The sequence below is a fragment of the Podarcis tiliguerta genome (assembly GCF_965153285.1).
Source record: "Podarcis tiliguerta genome assembly, chromosome: 8".
In the NCBI taxonomy this organism is placed as follows: domain Eukaryota; kingdom Metazoa; phylum Chordata; class Lepidosauria; order Squamata; family Lacertidae; genus Podarcis; species Podarcis tiliguerta.
In genome coordinates this window covers 71497895-71517927 of record NC_139541.1, presented here as the reverse complement: position 1 = coordinate 71517927, position 20033 = coordinate 71497895, and the positions used below count along the sequence as shown (strand labels likewise).

The 20033-nt window shown below is 45.6% G+C and overlaps 2 protein-coding genes across 2 annotated transcripts in view; one reads left to right on the top strand and one right to left on the bottom strand.

The window, feature by feature from the left end:
• The window catches only part of LOC310684739 (uncharacterized protein), a 268708-nt gene that overhangs the window by 122233 nt on the left and 126442 nt on the right, over positions 1–20033 (top strand). The window lies entirely within an intron of this gene.
• VSIG10L (V-set and immunoglobulin domain containing 10 like) overlaps positions 8287–20033 on the bottom strand; it is a 36906-nt gene continuing 25159 nt past the window's right edge. Inside the window, exons 7-12 of the mRNA XM_083455119.1 lie at positions 18213–18500; positions 15397–15519; positions 13571–13632; positions 12531–12662; positions 8711–9984; positions 8287–8649 (exon numbers count right to left, since the gene is read on the bottom strand). Coding sequence (XP_083311245.1) covers positions 9901–9984; positions 12531–12662; positions 13571–13632; positions 15397–15519; positions 18213–18500 — 689 coding nt within the window. The 3' untranslated portion in view covers positions 8287–8649; positions 8711–9900. The remainder of the gene's footprint in view (positions 8650–8710; positions 9985–12530; positions 12663–13570; positions 13633–15396; positions 15520–18212; positions 18501–20033) is intronic.

The following is a 20033-nucleotide window of genomic DNA, read 5'->3' as shown; positions in this document are numbered from 1 at the left end:
GCCTCTGCCAACAGCTACTGGGAGAACATCAAGGGGGAGACGAACTTGGTGTCTGATCAGCTGGAGAAGGAGCAGCTGATTCATCCCTTTCCTTTCCTTTCCCCTCCTCATTCCTTTTTCCTTTTGTGCTGTGCCTATTAGATTGTGAGCCAGCAGTCAAGGGCTGTCTTATCTTTTAAGATTATGTATAGTGCTTAGAAAGTTTTAGGTGATGGGTGGATGGATGGATGGATAGATAGATAGATAGATAGATAGATAGATATAGATAGATAGATGATAGATGATAGATGATAGATGATAGATGATAGATGATAGATGATAGATAGATAGATAGATAGATAGATAGATAGATGATAGATAGATGATAGATAGATAGATGATAGATAGATAGATATAGATAGATGATAGATAGATGATAGATAGATAGATAGATGATAGATAGATAGATAGATAGATAGATATAGATGATAGATGATAGATAGATAGATAGATAGATAGATAGATAGATGATAGATAGATGATAGATGTAAAGGGACCCCTGACCATTAGGTCCAGTCGTGACCGACTCTGGGGTTGCAGTGCTCATCTCACTTTATTGGCTGAGGGAGCCGGTGTACAGCTTCCGGGTCATGTGGCCAGCATGACTAAGCCGCTTCTCGCAAACCAGAGCAGCACACGGAAACGCCATTTACCTTCCCGCCAGAGCGGTACCTATTTATCTACTTGCACTTTGACGTGCTTTCGAACTGCTAGGTTGGCAGGAGCAGGGACCGAGCAACGGGAGCTCACCCCCATCACAGGGATTTGAACTGCTGACCTTCTGATCGGCAAGTCCTAGGTTCTGTGGTTTAACCCACAGCGCCACCCGCGTCCCTTAGATAAATAGATGTTATGAAATAACATTTCACTGTACTCATCAAGTGAAAGAGAAAGTGGTAGTTACTCTGGATATATTAGTCTGCAGTGTGATGTTTGCATGTTGCATTGGAATGACAGCTATGCTGTCCCATATATATATATATATATATATATATATATAGAGAGAGAGAGAGAGAGAGAGAGAGAGAGAGAGAGAGAAGCTTTCAAGGCTGTTATTGTAACTTCAGCATGGTACATAAAGAGTTGGAGAGGGAGGAAGAACCGCCTTAGGGAGGGGGAGGAAAAGAGAGGAAAGGCTGGCCTGAAGCAACATCAAAAGAACCACAAGATGATTTCTGTCTTCTCTCCATCAGCTCAGCTTGTCCCCTGTCAGTTTTGCTCAACAGCTGGTGCTTTCCTTTGCATGCCCGGGGCTGATGCTCTGGGGAGGGCACAGCAGTCAGGCAGAAGGGGAGGGTGTGAATGGGATGGCAGGGTGTGGACAAGGAGGCAAGGGAGGCAACGGCAGGAAGATGCTGTCAGATCCCATCCTGTCAAGTCTGGCTGGCTCTTGGCCTGCTTGCTTTGGCTGTCAGGACCCTGGACAGCTCCCTCCTGCCTGAAGTTGTGCATCAAGCACAGCAGCTGCCTCTGGACCAGGGACACAGCTGGCTGTGGGGCTTCCAGGCTGGCTCTGTGGATAGGATTCATTCAGGGAATGCTATCAGTTGCATCTGGAATAGGAGGAGTCAGGGTTGGGCTATTGTTGCCCCAAGGACCCAATTATTTAGGGTACCGGTGTTGTGCTGATTTCCTGGGGCAGGAGGGATGGATCCACCGGGACTTTAGAAGTTGCACGTGCTGTGAGAAGGGCTGGAGGATATCTAAAGGTGGCCACACACAAACACATGGACACAGGGCAGCAAAGGGTGGAAGAGATGGTGTGAGGGAGGAAGCTGTTTAAAGCTGAGTTAGACATCTGGCACAGGATATCTGCACCAGCCTCCTTCAGCCTTGAGCCACTGGGGTGGGAGAGGCTTAACAGGGTCCAGCACCAACTGAACAAAAGCTGGAGCAGCAGGGTGCAATCTTGTCACCTAGGACAAGGTGCTGCCTTTACAGATGGGAGAAGACCCACCTGCCCCGAGGGATCACACAATGCCAATATCCCCACAAGGCAAGAGAGTCTCGCAAGCGCCATGCCTCACCTTCACAGACTTGGAAAGGGGGTGAGGAAATATCTTCGGACATCTCCATTGCTGCCATCCAGTTCTGAACTTCTTGCCTGAACTCCTGCACTGCGACTCCCGTGTCTGTTGCTAAGTCTGGATCATTACTTGCCTGAATTACGATCTCTTTCTAACTTCCAAGTAAAGCCCTCTGTCTGTGTGGGTTGGGTGGGTGTCAGGACAGGCCCTTCCCCAAGGTGTCAACTTGAGCTCTGCAGTACAAGAATTTAATGTTGGTATATAATTTATCATCAGATCTTCTTAGATTAGTAGATGAGTATCAGCCTCCCTCCCACTACTCACCCCACCACCACCACCACCAAAGAAAGAAAGAAGAATTGGTCAAAGATAATATATTTGCATTAACTGACAATTTGCATTGGGCAAAATAATTCCCAAAAACTGATTTCTCGTGGCAGTGCGATCGTTACAAGATTGATCCTCACCTGCAAAGTTATTTAAGAAAAATCTTTCCCCACATTAGGTTTCCAAACGATGCCTTCAGCATTCTTACACAGAAATTATGGGAAAGCTTCACAAAGTGAACATCTTTTGCATTTCTGGACAAAATGAAGTAGAAGACTTGCTGCATTATTTATGTCACTGCCCGCGATATAGACAGCTGAGAGAGAGATTTATTTATGATCTTACAACCCAATTATCAGACTTTGCAGAGACCCAGAGGATTTGCTCTCTTCCTGTGGGCACAGCCTTCTCTGTAGCAGAACCAGCTCGCGCTCCGGGACCAAACACAATTGAACTCCAGGTACATCAGCTGATGTGCAGAGACTTCACTTCTGCTTCCCAGTTGCAGGATCCAGCTGCGTAGGGCGAGTGGGAGTGGTTTGGATGAAATGTCCCTATGGGTCAAATGAGGCCAGGTGGGCCCAATTTGGGGTTCCTCACCCCCATCAGAGATGTGTGAATGCATTTCAAATGTCATTTTGGGAATTGAAAAGCATCTGGGGGGACACACACAAATTAACTCTTCCCCTATACTAAGTGTGGGAACCTTAGAGCAGTGTTTCCCAACCTTGGGCCTCCAGCTGTTTTCGAACTACAATTCCCACCATCCCTGACCACTGGTCTTGCTAGCTGAGGATTATGGGAGTTGTAGTCCAAAAACAGCTGGAGGCCCAAGGTTGGGAAATGATGCCTTAGAGAGCCAGTGTGGCATAATGGTCAGAATGTTGGACTAGGATCTAGAAGACCGGGGTTCAAATCCTCACTCAGCCATGGAGCTCACTGCGTGGCCTTTGGGTCAGCCACTGTTTCTCAACCCGGAAGATGGTTGTGGGGATTTAATGAGGAAGGGGAGAACCATGAGCTTCTTGGTGGGGAAAGCGTGGAATATGAATTCAGTAGATGAAAGATAGATAGATATAGATAGATGATAGATAGATAGATGATAGATAGATGATAGATAGATAGATAGATAGATAGATAGATGATAGATAGATAGATGATAGATAGATGATAGATAGATAGATGGATGATAGATAGATATAGATAGATCTCATGTTAGCAGAGAGATACCCAGAGATACAGAGATACCCAGATCTCATGTTAGCAGAGAGTTTCTATTTTTTGTGTGCTGGAAGTAAATTACTGTGACTTGGCTGCGGTTGTGAAAACGTCCCACTTGCAGGTCCATTCCCCCCAGAAACACAAAGGTGCCTATCAGTCTCCTTGCAGCTCCTTCCTCAACTCATCGCCAAGCTGACTGATTTTTTTCTCCTCCTCCTCCTCCTCCTCCTCCTCCTCCTCCTCTCTTCTTCTTCTTCTTCTTCTTCCTCTTCTTCTTCTTCTTCTTCTTCTTCTTCTTCTTCTTCTTCTTCCCCTTGCCGCCCTCCCTTGGGCAGCCTCCAATCAGAGCAATTGCCCATCACGGCGCTGCTATTCATTTAGCTTTCATCACGGCTCCCATTTAAAAGCAACAAAAATGATTGACGAGCCAGGAGGGAGTCAGCCATCAAGACAGATTAGCAGGGCTAAATACCAAAAGCTCATCCCTGGGAGGCTGAGGAGAGGCAAGGGAAGGAAGTCAAACTATATAGGTGAATATTGGTAGGGGGGACGTATGGTGTTGCCCAGTCATGTGCTATTATGACAGTGGGTTCATCACACCCGCTGCTACCTGTCACTGCCGAAAAAAGAGAATCCTTGCAAAAGAGAGCTAAGGAACAAAGGGGAACCTGCAGACTGGTGGGGGGGGGGTGTTTTTGTTTGGCAGGTGTCATTGATGCAACACAAGTGCAGCCATGGTTGATTTATACTGGACCACTAGCACATCAATTCACTTTGTTAGTTGTTCTGTGATGCTTCTCCAGGTTATCCCATTATTGCCATCTGGAGCAGCACCCTTGAGCTTTGTTACCTTGTGTTAATAATAATACTAATAAATTTTATTTATATCCCGCCCTCCCCAGCCAAGACCGGGCTCAGGGCGGCTAACACCAAGTATAAAACAATTGATTAAAATACAACTTAAAAACAAGATTAAAATACAACATTAAAATGCAGCCTCATTTCAGTAGAAACTCAAATCAAAAACTTTTTGGGGATGAAAACGTCAAATCTTCACCATGGCCAACTATCCATGGTCCTACATGGGCCAGAAAAAAGCCAAGGAAGTCCCCATACAGTGGTACCTTGGGTTAAGTACTTAATTCGTTCCGGAGGTCTGTACTTAACCTGAAACTGTTCTTAACCTGAAGCACCACTTTAGCTAATGGGGCCTCCTGCTGCTACCATGCCACCGGAGCACGATTTCTATTCTCATCCTGAAGCAAAGTTCTTAACCTGAAGCACTATTTCTGGGTTAGCGGAGTCTGTAACCTGAAGCATATGTGACCCGAGGTACCACTGTATAGGAGTTCCATCACAGAAGGAGAAAGAAAAAAGGATAGAGGGGAAGGGGATCAAGTTGATTCCAAGCCAAAGGCAACAACTCTGAGGAAAGGTCCTGAGGAAAGAAATCAGATCCCGCAAAAGCAGTTACAAAAGCAAGACCTCAGAAAACCAAATCCTGGAGCATTAGCTGTGATTCTTGCATTACAGGGGGGTTGGACTAGATGATGATTGGGGTTCCTTCCAGCCCTGCAACAGTATGATCTGTGGGTCACATCAGTCCATGGTGAGATTTGCAGAGGTTGAGTTCCTCAAGCATCCTGTCTTCTCGGGCCTGTTGGTTGGGGCCAGACTGGCTTCCCCCTTGCATCCTAAAAGGGCTGGCTCCATGACAACCCCATGGCCCTTCATCATATGGGTGATGGATGGCGCTCAGCGCGCACTCCCCTTCAATTCTCACTGCCAGTTCTCAATGTGCAGAAGCAAAAAATATCCAGTGGTCCTGCTGCTGGGTCTCTTGTTTCCTCCTTCCTCACTTGTAAACTTGTTTCACGTGCTCTATTGCAGGCATGAAGCCAGCTGCACCAAGTCGACAAAACTTCACAGCAAAAAAAATGCCACCATCTGGCCTTCAGAGTACCATCCTCAAAAACAAACTTAATTAGCCCATAAGTGGAAATGCTATATCTGTCCCTTTAATACCTGTTTGGGGGGCTGTCTCCTTTCCCTATCCAGATTGTGTCTCCGTCACCCTACCTTAGTAACCCTTCTGTAGAGGAAAAACTCATTAAAATCATTCCATTTTGCTGTTCAGAAACAAATAAGAACTCTCTCTAATGCCGGCACAAAGGGGGTTGCATTACTAAGAAAATTAAAACTGTGTTAATATATAACGCAGTTTTAATTTTCTTACTAATGCAGCCCCCTTTGTTCTGGCCATAAGGGGAATTCTTGCTTGTTTATGGAGAGCAACAATATGAAACCTCATCAGCAAGCTTATTTGATCTGCCACTTTGGTATTACACAATGAGCTGGAGGGTTGTGGGTTTGTATTTTATGTTCTCTTATTGTGTCTGAAGTTTTTTTGGTTTTTTTAACAATGCCAATTTTCTTCCTAAACAGAATAATTCATATGAATTATTCCGTTTAGGAAGAAATTAGCATTGTTAACAATTGCAGGCCACGAAGGGGAGAACCTCCAAGCTCATTGTGCAAAATGAAAGTGAAGCATATGAAAAAATCCCTCCACACCCTTCTCCTCTGCCATTATTATTATTATTATTATTATTATTATTATTATTAATAATAATAATAATATTATTATTATTAACATGCCACCCATTTGACTGGGTTGCCCCAGACACTCTGGCTGGCTCCCAACAAAATATTAAAAACACAGTAAAACATCAGCCATTAAAAGCTTCCCCATACAGATGACTTCTAAAAGTCAATAGTTGCTTATTTCCTTGACATCTGATGGGAGGTCTGGTTCCCTGTAACCTCACTTCTCGCAGTGAGGGAACCGCCAGAAGGCCCTCAGAGCTGGACCTCAGTGTCCTGACTGATCAATGGGGTGAAGACACTCCTTCTCCCACCCTTAATGTTTATTCAACATTCTGTGGTCAAAGAGCAGGCTCAGCCCCATTGAGTTGTGTCGAGTGCGTGGTAAAATCAGTAATGATTCAATGGGCCAGGGATTTTGGGTATAATATACAATTTGATGAGTGGAATAAATTATGGAATGAAAGAATAAAATTTACAGCCTGTACTGCACTGAAAGAAAATGTGATGAAGATGGTTTATAGATGGTATATCACTCCAGTAAAACTAGCAAAAATGTATAAAGTAAGTAATAAATGTTGGAAATGTAAAGAAAAAGAAGGAATATTTTACCATATGTGGTGGGAGTGTAATAAGGTTAAAGTATTCTGGGAACAGATATATAATGAGTTGAAAAAGATGCTGAAATATACATTTGCTAAAAAAACCAAAAGCTTTTTTGTTAGGAATGGTTGGAAATGAAATAAATAGAAAAGATCAGAAATTATTTCCATATGCAGTGACGGCAGCAAGGATACTACTGGCCCAAAAATGGAAACAGGAGGAACTACCATCTATAGAAGAGTGGAGGATGAAATTAACAGACTACGCAGAACTAGATAAATTAACAGGGAAAGTTCGAAACCAACGAGATCACAAGTTTACTGAGGACTGGAGTAAATTTGTGGATTATATGAAAAGCATATGTGATGAAGAAATAATGTTGGTGGGTTTACAGGAAGCTTTGTGAAGAAATATGTATAGAAACATTGTAAAAAAGGGAAGAGGGGGGGTAGGTGGATTTTAAGATAAAAGACAATGACAAATTTTGAACTTGCAGTATAAAGACGAGAACACGGAGGATTCATGGATGAACTGATGGAAGTCAAAAATATGTATTTGTGATTGTATTGAAAATGTATGACTAAAAAATTTTTTTTTATTGGAAATTAATAAAAAATAATTTTAAAAAAGAGTTGTGTCGAGTGTGCACCCCATTTAGGAGGGAGGGAGCCACTACTAAGAAGTCCCTCTGCCTGCTTCACTGTAACGTCACTTAACCTCGCAGTGAGGAAACTGCCAGAAGGCCCTCGGAGCTCGAACATGGCTGCCTTCAGATGTCTTCTAAAAGTCACATAGCTGAATTGCTCACACAGATATCAATGAGTGAGCATGGGGAGTTATCATTGGCATAAATGGAACACAAAAGAATGGGAGAGGTCCATTAGACAGGAGGATGGAGATGGGAAAGAATAAAATGCCGCCCCCGCTCCCCGTTTCCGTGCCGGGAGTACAGTACACTCGTAACACAACAGAGACCAGCACGACCATCAGATCCCACCTTCAGATCTTCAGAAAGGCCTTGTTGAATCAGGCCAAAGGCCCACCCAACCCAGCACCCTCATCTCACGGTGGCCAACCCAACACCTATGCGAAGTCCGCAAGCAGCACTTGAGTGCAAATGCAACTCTCCCCACTTGTGATTCCCAGCAGCTGTTTTTCAAAGGCATATCCTGCTTCCAACAGTGAAGAACGTCGCCACCGTCGCTGGCAGCTATTTAAGGAAGGTGTTTCAGAACATATATAATTATTCCTTTAGGGAGATCCGTATTTCTGGCCAACTTACCGATTCTGCATACAGAACGGTGATCGTTATAACCAATTAAATGTACTAAGAATGCATGCAGAGAAATACCAGTTCCTTCAGAAAAAAAGGAAGGAAGGAAGAAAGAGGGATAACCCACTTCAGTTGATTACACTACTGTAGTTATTTATGAGATGCGGAAAAAAGGAAACACACAACAGATGCTTCTTGGAAAATACTGTATTCTGTAAAGTAGGACAAAAGGCCCCGCTAGGAAACCTGCTGAAATAAAACACCATAAGAAGAGCCCTGCTGGATCAGGCCAAAGGCTCATCTAGTCTGGGATCTACTCTTCTTGAAGTGGCCAACCACAGATGCCTTTTGGGAAGCCTGTAAGCAGGACCTCAGCACAGGAGCAGTCTCTCCCATCCCCATAATGCCCAGAAACTGGTTTTCAAAGGCACATCCAGCTTCCGATGGTGGAGGGAGAATGTAGCCATTGCTGCCAGTAGCTATTTTTATAGTTATTCATTTAGGGACATCTGCTTTTCTGGCCAGCTTATTCGTGCCACATACAGAATGAGACCCCTAGATCCCACATGGCAATGTTCACCTCTCATCATTATGCCAGCTTATTCGTGCCACATACAGTTATCATTCATCATTCTTTTAAAATCATCCAGGTTGATGGCCATCTTATGGGAGCAGCTTCCGAGGTTCACTTTTCCAAAATAGTTCAGAATCGGAAATCCCTCTCCATATCACCCCTAGAGAAGACCAGGGCATCCCATTATCTCCCACCAGTCAAGATCGGGAAGCGCTTCTTCCGGTTTCTCAGCTGCCCCGATCAAATCAGACAGCTGCACATTCTTCCTAAGCTTAAAAGCATCACTTTTTTCTTTTTTCAAATCAGGACTTCTAAACTCAAGTATGAAACTCCACCGGTTTCGAATACATTCAGAACAGAAGGTCCGGGGAAGATTCCAAAAATCAGTATCAGGTGTGGCTCCAGTCATTTGATAACACAAAGAAGAACTTTGGCAAAGGCTACATTGCAGTGTGAAGATAAAAAAAAAAAGGATATGCACTGATGTGGTTTTGTAAAAGGCACATTTTTACTCTGGCAACCAAGACCTTTCCTCTCCAAAGAGACAGCCCTCCCTCTGCCCAATTCACACACTTCTTCTACAGCATTGGTGTTCCGGGAAGGGCTGTGGCTCAGTGGTAGATCATCTTCTTTGCATGCAGAAAGTCCCAAATTCAATCTCCAGGTAGGGCTGTGAGAGAACCCTGCCTGAAATCCTGGACTCTGCTGTCAGTCCATGCAGAAAATACTGGACCAATGGTTTGACTCAATATAAGGCAGTATCCCATATTGCTGTCCTTCACACTATCCTCTGCAAGGTTGAGCTTAGAGCTCTTGGTAATGTATCATCCCTCCAGCACCTAACCCTCTGGATAGCCTTTGGCTTCTTCCCAGCACCTCAAGCTGTTCTGTAACCAGCTCCATTCCAAGAGATCCCTTCTGTGGCCACAATGAAAGACTCAGAATCCCATATTTCATCAGAATTCATCTACACACAATGTATCCTTCTGGGTTCTGGGCTCCCCTTAACTGGGTTGGCAATGTTGCTGCCTGAGACCCCTAGATCCCGCACGGCAATGTTCACCTCTCATCATTATGCCAGGAAACCAAAGCTCCAATTCGAAAACCTTGGATTCCATACACCCCACGGTCAAGCCCCACAAGAAGATAGCATGGCTCCATTTTCGGTGGCCTGGGTCCCATACTGAAGACCGCGCTTGGTCTTCTTCAGCCCAAGATAGACCTTCAGAATGTCAGACTTGAGTAGCGCTGCGCACATTCCTGGTGCGAGGTTGTATAGGTTGGAAGCAGGAGCTGCTGTCCGTGGTGCTGATGGGCTGGAGAGAAATGGGAGAGAAAAGAGGTCAGAAAACTGTTTGGCCTAAAGCAGGCATGTCCAAAGTCCATTTCGGGGGCCTAATCCAGCCCGCTGGTCAATTATTTAATCTGGCCCCTGTGGCAGTATATGTCCTGGGGTAAAATCCTAAAAAAAGCTCAGCAACTTTGGTCAGCCCTCATGCATGTTCACTTCATCAAATCTGGCCCTCTTTGAAAAAAGTTTGGGCACCGCTGGCCTAAAGCATTGTTCACAGCAAATTTGGGTGGGGTGGGTCCACTTTCCTTCCGAGCCACTGGGCCATTTTGAAGGGAAGCTCAAAGAGTTTTTGCAAGGCTGGCAACATTTCTCAGGGAGCTTTGGAAAATCCATAGCCAGGGTGCTCCATGACACGCAGGGTTGGAACTCTGCAATGCATTATATGTGGGGCTGCCCTTGAAAATGGCTTGGAAACTAGCACTGAAACCTGATACCACAATACCTGCTGTTTCACTGTGATGGAACCATGTTTATATCAGTTCTAAAAGAATGACACCGGCTCTCTTTTTGCTACTGAGCCCAACTGGAAATGCCAGTCCCTAAATGGCTTGGGGTGTGCATGTTTCCCATGCACCTGAAGGAGTGCTTTCTCCCATACCAACATACTTGTGCTCTCATACACTCCTAGAAGAAGGGCCGTAGCTCAGAGCACCTGCTTTGCATGCAGAAGGACCTGAGATCAATCCCCAGCATCTCCAAGTAAGGCTAGAAAATCCTCTGCCTCAATTCTGGGGAGCCACTGCCAGTCAGTCTAGACAGCACTGAGCTAGAGAGATCATCGGTGTGATTCAGTAAAAGGCAGCTTCCTGTGTTCTTATGATGAAGGGAGCTGGGAGTTCTTCCCTGGCTCAGATTTTTATGCAACCCAGAGAATAATTGGGGTTGTGGGTTGAAAAGCATTAGGATCCCCTGGAGTTATTTTCCAAGGCAGCTTTCCAAGCTCCTATGCCAGAAGAGGTCCTTTCCCCATGAACCTTCTTAGACAAAGATGTATATTATGGATGCCTCCTAAGAGAGGCCCTTCTCTGTGATGGCACCCTGCCTGTGGAATGCCTTGTTTGGGGAGGAACAATATGCCTGCTGCCAACCCTATAATTCCAAGGGCTGCCAACCAGGTACATATGGCCCCACAGAGCCATTTCTTGGCAGCTATAGGGCCCCATCTCCCCTTCCTGAAATTAGGCTGGAGAAAAACCTCCTTTAGCCATTATTCCAAGCCTAACTGTGTTGTAGAGAGCGGGGAATTGGGGGCAGGTGATATCCTGGGAGGGAAGAGTTGTGGTGCACACATGATGCCCACAACAGTTTCCCCAATTTTCAAATCTCCCCATGGGCCCAAAAAGGTTGGAGGCACCCCTGCTACCTCTCTACCCCCCACTGCTGTGGGCCTTTCACTGTCAGGTTAAAACCCTTTTTATTTGATCAAGCAATTTCAGATTTGTTGCATTCCTAAAGCTGGTTGAATAGCTGTATTCCCCTTAATTTTATTGCACTGCTGGTTTTTGTTTTAATAATATGTTTTGTAATTTTAAAATCTCTTCGCATGCAGTCCTGAAATCCATTTTTTGGACAAAGGGCAGCTTATAAACATTTTAATAAATGCATGAATAAATAAATAAAGTTGACAGGGCGAATAATCAATACAGCTTAGGACTCTTTCCCCCTTGCTGGAATCCTGAACCAGATCTGGATCCTCATTCCTGCAATTGCCACAAAGGGAGGGGGGCACTCCAATCAGAGTAAACGGGAACTTCCCCACACCTTTCAAATGGCAAGCTTGAGGCCCCATGATGTGGTTTGGGACTGCAACACAGAACAAAGGGCTAACCCCTGGCACACACATGCAGACATTTCTGGAAGAAAAACTGTGCTGGAGGGCAAAGACCTCATGATTCAAATCACATGTTGTCTGGCCTTATCCTGCTTGCCAAAATGTTACTTTGCATCACCCCCACACCTAGGCAAGTTGTCGCCCGCACCCAGGTGAGCACAGCCACCCCTGCTGCGTATCGATTGTATGCCACTATTGCTTCCATAAACATCATGTTTCTGCTCCCTGGCTTAGACTGCAAAGAACAGGCCACAGTGCAATCTGTATTTGACCTGGAGTTTCACAACTTGCGACTCACCCAGCCTATGTGGAGTTTGCAAACAATGGTTCTTTGACCCTTCAGAGCTCCCCAGGAGCCCAGGCTGGGCTAAACATGTGCACTCAGCTTTTCCCCTGAAGCAGTAGGACTTTGGGTAGTAGCCACTTATGCCAGTTAATCAAAAATCCATGGCAGCAGAAGGACATGAGAAGGCATCTTTGTGCAGAGAATAGGTAATAAATAGGGGGGTTGAGACTGCAAGGACCTCTGTAGGCGAAAGCACTAGCTAATGGTTAATGCTGGTCTGATGCCCCAGTAGAACACCAGGTGGCGCCGCAGACGTAGTAGAACAGGGATAGCCTTGTTATGGTTGGCCCCATCTGCCACAGCTTAACAGTCTGTTTCCCACAGCACTTACCAAAGTTCCAGGGCCACCATATTTGCGTAAGTGTTCCTCATAGGTAATGGCATAGATGTCAGAGTCTCCTGATGACCAGCGAGGGTTGCCCCAAGAGGGGGCGTTCGACTCCCGCTTGTTGCCATTTGGGAACTGGAAAGATATTGAATAGGGACACAGAGAGAGAGAGAGAAATTACCAATAATTTGTTTCAGGATTAGTCAACATGGTAACCTCTGGATGTTGCTGAACTATCATCCCTGGCAACTGGCTATGCTAGCTGGGACTGATGGGAGTTATAGCATGGCATTGTCTGGAGGGCATCAGTTTGGTTTATTTGTTTGCGATTTTTATTAGTCACTTGCCTACCCAGGTACAGTGTGACACATGTAAATTGCCATAACATTAAAGAATCAAAAGCACTAACAACAGACAAAAAGAAACCGGTAGCAAAAATCATTTTAAACAGCACCGATTCACCACTCCAAAAATCCAGAGTGGGAATACAGTGTATCCATAAAACAGAAAATTGCCAATCATTCAAAACCTGTGCTCAGACGATAAGTTTTAAGCTGTCACCTAAATGTCGTTGGAACTGTTTGGGGAGGCTGTTTCAAAAAAGAGGTGCCACCACTAAGAAGACCCTTTCTCTACTTTGCCTCAACAAGTGCCTCCCCACTCCAAGAAGCTCCCCTCACGCGAGGTGGATCTCAAAAGTTGAGCAGCTGCAAGTGAGAGGAAGTGGTCCTTTAGACAGTGATGCCATCAAAGCAGAAACTAAAAGCAGCAGAATGAACAAGAGGAAGGCCCCCGCAACAGCATCAGGGATACCTTATAACATTCTGAAGTAATACACATCAGCATCTAAAGACAATTAATTGTTCTTAGCTATAAAACACCTGTGCACATTAACGATACCGCTTGGTTAGAGGTGAGTTTCACAACTGTTCAACACAGCACACAATGGCCCATCTCTCTCTCTCTCTCTCTCTCTCTCTCTCTCACACACACACACACACACACACACATCCCTATTATACTTGCATCTCATTTGATCTTACCTGACGTGACAGGTAGTGTTGTCGGTTCTCAGGTGGCGTTGGGGGGATTTTCTTCTCCTTTGCTGCAAGGAGTGAAAGGCCGATGTCACTACAGCTTTGCACTGGCGGTGAGATTGGCTGTCTCTCAGTTCCCAAAGAAATATCCCCTGGAATGCTGAACCAGAACTGAACCCTTCTGGCTAGTTCTGATCACAGCCAGCTCCCGATTGGCCTATCCTCTTCAACTGTGACCAGCTCAGCACAAGGGCTAGAGGATTATTTTCCCCTCCTGACTTATTGGTATCAGTACAAGTGGGATCTGCAACAAAATGTTGCAGCGTGGAGTCTTCCTGATTTCTGTTACAGGCAGACAGCTTCCCCCCTCCTCCAGGATACTCCCATGCAGGGGCAGTTAATGTGGCACCTTCCAGATATTGCCGAACTACAACTCTCATAATTCTTGACCATTGGTCATGCTGGCTGCAGCTGATGACAGCTGGAGTTCAGCAATATCTGGAGGCACCACTTTGCTCCCCTTTTTCTGTTCCCTTTCTCACCCTCAAGAGACGTGTGGCATTCTGTGGCCACTGAACATGCTCAGTCTTCACCAGGCTGGTTTGGGTTCCCCACCACCGCCACCCAACAAAGATGTGTTATTCTGCAAATCTCAGGGCTCCTCCAAGTCCCCCTCTAGTGTGTGTAGGATGTTCTGCTTTAGCTGTATGAGCAAAAAACAGTCATGCCTGAACACTGGAAATAGAGGGATTGATGAGTTAAATATCATTCAGGTAGTATCAGATACAGATGCCCGCATTTGGTCAAAGAAAAGCCTTTATGCCAGATATATATCAGATGGGCAATATATCTGATGGGCAAAGTCAGGGGTGTCTTACCCATAGAGGCTAGTGGCGCTGGGTGCCAAGTTCTGGAGGGCGCCAGGGAAGAGGTGGAGGCTGGATGCAGCGCCTCCTGGCATCAGCTCGCTGCCCTCGTCAGCCTCTGCCATGCCGCGACAAAGCAGCACCGCGCCCGGAGCCTCCGTCTGCCATGGCCACCACTGCACAAAGCAGCCAGCCTCCGCCTCTTCCCTGCCGGAGGAGCCACCCTCCAACCGCTGCCCGCCTCCTCCAGCCCTGCTGGCAGCACTGTCCTCCCTAAAAAAAGGTGGACAACTCTGGGAAACGGGGGGGGGGGGGGGTGGCGCCGGAGAAAGCTTTATACCACGGCATCGGATATGCTTCAGACGGCCCTGGACAAAGTCAAATGCAGAAGCTGGCCCAGTGAACACATATTTCAGTACCCTAAGTGTGTCCATTTCCATCCAAGTTTCTAGTCCTTAAGACAGCATCTGATTTCCAGATTTTCGAAGAGTTGTTTGGCAGGACTAGGGAAGTGAAACTGGTGGGTGGAGCATAGAAAGGGTGTGTGTCTATTTCTCTATCCTATATTTACACAATCCACTTCAAAGCACCCATTATTATTATTATTATTATTATTATTATTAATTGAAATTATATACCGCCCTATACCCGGAGGTCTCAGGGCGGGCCATAGAATAAAATCCCATCTGACATCCTCCAAATGTTCTGGATTTTAAGAACTCCCATCATCCCCAAGCCTATAAGAATTGCAGTTCACAACAACTGATGGGCACCGGGTTGGGCAACTGTGGTTTAAAACTAACATAGTTATTCTATTTCATGAGCCTGACTTTCCACGCTTGGTATTTAACTGGCTGAAGGGAGGTCAGCTGATCACACCCATCTGCCATGTGATGCTTCCCACCCAATAGGTAAAGATCAGCAATTCAGTTAGATTGTGTTTCACTTGTTCGTGGTTCAGCCCACCTTTCCGAAGACAGATTGGCCAGATCAAGCAGATCAACAAGAACAGGAGAGCGAGGATCAGGAGTGCCCCGGCGATGGAGCCAATCACTATTCCAGCAATGGCGCCTGCGCTCAGACTCGAATCTGTGACACAGAAGAAGGAGGGGAAATCAGGATTAGAAACACAGGGGTCATCAGGTTTGTCCTTCCTCAACCACAGAGGAGCTCTTGAGCTTCACATATTTGTCTCGCAAGACTGAGGAATTTCCAAGACTCAGAAATTTTGACCCTCACTTCTTATTTTAGATCCTATCCATCAAGGATTCTAGAGCCAGAGGTCTTGCTAAGTATGATTAGAAAAGACGAACAAGTTAAAGGTATTACAGTAGGTTCAAAACAATACAAATTAAAAGCCTTTGCTGATGATTTAGTTCTGACATTACAAGATCCAGACTCCAGTGCAGTTAATGTGATCTAGGTTTATAATAGTGTGACATTTTTCATGAAACCTTTGCATAGAAAAGCATCCCCCCAACACAAAACTTTTCAGAGTTTGCTGTGAACTAATTTGAATATATTTTTTTTGGGGGGGGGTATCATTGCCCTCACTTGGAACTGGCTTTGTTTGAATGGAATTTGGGGAGTATCATTGCCCCCACTTGGAACTGGCTTTGTTTGACCTTAGTGACCTTGCCACAGAGCCAGATCTGACTGGCTATGTTGTTATGATGTCATATCCTTAATGATCACAATTGCCTGGTTTTGCTCATGCCACTGTTCCCAGGGAGAATCCACCTCCCTCTCAATTGGCTTAATTTGCCCTCACTGATGTCAACAAAAAATAAAATTTATCTATTCACTACAAAATCCCTAGCTGGCTGGGATCACCCATGTGACTATTCGCAGGAAGGAGACCAAGTATTACAGAAAAAGTCCAAAATCAGAAGCACATTGGGGAAACAATAGTAGCAAACAGGATTGGGGGAAAGGTCAGTAGTGACCATATAATTTAGGAGCATTGGGGGGGGGGGATATTCCTGACTCTGAAAGCAGTGCTTTTATAACCCCATGATTAAAGCAGGAGAACATTTGGTGAACCTCTGCTTTATTTTCCTTTTCGTTAAAGATTTTCATTTTTAACAATTATGGCAAAGCATTTTAAATGGCTGCAAAGTGCTTTTTAAAAAGCAGTAGGTGTGAACGCTTAGTACTGGCGCTAAACTATTTTAAGCCATTTAAAGCACTCTCGCCGCCTTTTGTGTCAATTCAGTCCCATAAAACCCGACTCTTTTCCTTTCCCCCTTCAAACCAGCCTCGTAATGGCCATTGGCTTGCTCGCCTGTGGTGAGTGAAGAATTGCCTTCAGGCGACCAAGCCAAGGAACCTGTGCAAATCAGAAGAGAATGTCCCACTCTTTCGGGTCATGATTAAAAAGCACATTTACTTTAAACGGAGAATGAAAACTCTCAGAAAAAAACACGTATGCATCAAAAAGCATGACTGTTAGGGCTGCGCAAGGCGACTCTGATTCTGCACCCCTGATTGGGCTCTGATCTGACCCACACCAATCTCAGTCCTGAGACAAAGTGGGAGCCTTGCACTGCCCTTAATTAAAAGCTAAGGTGTTAAACTGGACCTGAACTGGCGCGATTGGGTTCGTGATTTCTCCAGACAAGATGCACAGCCCTAATGGATATCATAAGTTAAGGTTCCTGCCTTCTCTCCCCTACCATGTGAGCTACAGAAATGGTGCACAGTCTGACATTTCATGCTCGCTTGCGATGTTGCCACCACGCAGCGACATTTTCCCTTGCCCTTTTAGCCCCAATTCTCTTCCTCCACAGGTTGGGGGCCACATGGGGGTTAGTGCTATACAAATGTTCCATAAAAATGCGGCTATTTGTTGAAATGAATGCCATGGAAGGCCCATTGGGAGGAATGGACATCGTGCAGATTTGGAAATAAATCTTACTGTCACCCTCTTTAAGTCCCTGTGAAGGAATACAACCGAGCAGCACGTAAACATCAGCAGCCTGAGAAGTCTGACTAAACTTAGATGCCCCGTCTGCACGGTACATTTAAAGCAGGATCGTGCCACTTCAAACAGCCATGGTTTCCCCAAAGAATCCTGGGAACTGTAGTTTGTTGAGGGTGCTAAGACTAGGAGAACCCTGTTCCCTTTACTATTCCCAGAGTGGTTTAACAATCAATCCCTTTCCCCAGGGAACTCTGAGAATGGTAGCTCTGTGAAGGAAATAGAAATCTAGAAACTGCACCCTTGACAAACTACAGTTCCCAGGATTCCTTGGGAAACTATGTCTGTTTAAAGTGCAGCTGTACCTTGGTTTTCGAACAGTTTAGTTCTTGAACGTTTTGGCTCCTGAACACCACAAACCTGGAAGTGACTGTTCTGGTTTGCGAAATATTTTTGGAAGCTGAACATCCAACGGGGCTTCCGGTTGGCTGCAGGAGCTTCCTGCAGCCAATCAGAAGCCACGCTTTGGTTTCTGAATGTTTTGGAAGTCGAACGGACTTCTGGAACAGATTCCGTTTGACTTCCAGGGTACGACTGTAGTATAAAGTTGCTTTAGATGCATAGTGCAGATGCAGCCTAAATTTAGTGCAAGTTCTTTTACTTCAATATGAGCAGCTTGTGTGTGTGTGTGTGTGTGTGTGTGAGAGAGAGAGAGAGAGAGAGAGAGAGAGAGAGAGAGAGAGAATAATACAGGCTAGCAAATTTTGTTGTGGGCCAGTCATTTTTCTAGACTTATCTACAATGCTATCCCCATCCTCAAACCACCCTATTCCATGTGTCTCCTAAAATCAGGAACACACACCTGGTTGAAGGATGTAAACAACAGAGGCGTTCCCAGCTTGGGATCCCAAACGTGGCACAACCTGGAAGGAGTATGGCATTTGGGGCTCCAATCCTATAACAGTGGTGGATCGGTTGTTGGCTCCTAAGACTTGCACCGTCTTCCATTCCTCAGCAGAACGGTGCTGCTGAGGACCTTGCATCTGGATCCAGAAGCTAGTCACTGCAGATCCATTTGGAACGGTCCAGGCCAGGTAAGCAGAACCAGGATGAGGTCCATGAGAGAGAGTCCAGTCAGCAATTGAAGGACCTGCCAAGAGAGGATAACTCATGGAGGGTGCATTCCAACAGGTACAGTCCTGCTGCTCAGGACCAAAACAGATGTGATACGGAATATTTGATGCAGAATGTCTGCAACTCAGTGGTTGGGAATCTGCTTTGCAGGCAGAAGGTCTCGGAGAGCTGGGAGAGGCCTCTGCCTGAAAACCTGGACAGTGGTACCTCGGGTTAAGAACTTAAATTTGTTCTGGAGGTCCATTCTTAACCTGAAACTGTTCTTAACCTGAGGTACCACTTTAGCTAATGGGGCCTCCCGCTGCTGCCGCGTGATTTCTGTTCTCATTCTGAAGCAAAGTTCTTAACCCGAGGTACTATTTCTGGGTTAGTGGAGTCTGTAACCTGAAGCATCTGTAACCCGATGTACCACTGTATTGAGCTAGAGGGGCCAATGGTCTTACTCAGCATAAGGCAGCTTCCTATGTTCTGAGGACACGGCCCTCCAGATGTTGTTGGACTCCAACTCTCATCTGCCAGCATCACCTACCCAGCATGACGAACAGCTGAGGATGATGGGAGCTGCAGCCCAGAAGTATCTGGAGGGACAAAGGTTCTGCATTCTTGCTATAGTCTTACCGATGATCAGATTTCCCAGTTTTAAAATTTTATTTTAAAGTTTATTAAGTAGCTAGTGTCTGATAATAACTGGAGAAGTTGTAATGTGAATGTTCAACACACACACACACACACACACGGGTTCATTTCCTGGTACATCTCATCAAAATAAGTACCACTGAGTTTAATGGCTCTTCCTCCAGGAAACTACATCCCCTCCCCTCTCCTCACAGCTGCTATTGGATTTTAAAAAATACAGATATTTGTATAATGCCTGAAGTTTCCGCCCCCAGCCCATCCTCAACTTCCAGGCAGGGATTATTTAGATCAGGAAAATAATGTGGTTGGGATTAATTAATTCTGGCAAGAACAGGGTTCACCACTTTAGGAGGAGGCCCACCAGAGGGCACTTTATTTATTACTTCACACTTAGGCCTCCCCTTTCCCCCAGAGTCTGAGAGGTCAAGGAGGTGTACATGGTTTTCTTCCTCCCCATTTTATCGCTCACAACAGACCTGTGAGGTGGGTGAGACTGAGAGACTGTGACTGGCCCAAGGTGAGCCACTGAGTTTCATGGCTGGGTGGGGATTTGAACCCTGGTCTCCAAGATCCTAGTCCCACACTCTAACCACTACACCACACTGGCTCTACCCAAATCACTCCTCAAGCCAAGAACTGCCCTGCCACCTAATAAAGCCCCTCCCTCAGGCTGGACGTGGATGGTTTAAAAATACATATTGGTTATTTCTCTCTTTCTCTCCCAAATCTTGCTTTGTCTTGAAAAGTGAGCATCCATGCCCTCATTCAAAATGGTGTCCCCATGCACACATTCCAGCTTCTCACACTTCACCGCCAGGAACCAAAATGGTGGCTACTACACTTGCTCTTTTCCCACCTAATGTAGCTGCCCGGCTGCTATTTGCAGCAGAGAGCAAAAGGCTGGCTGGTGTTA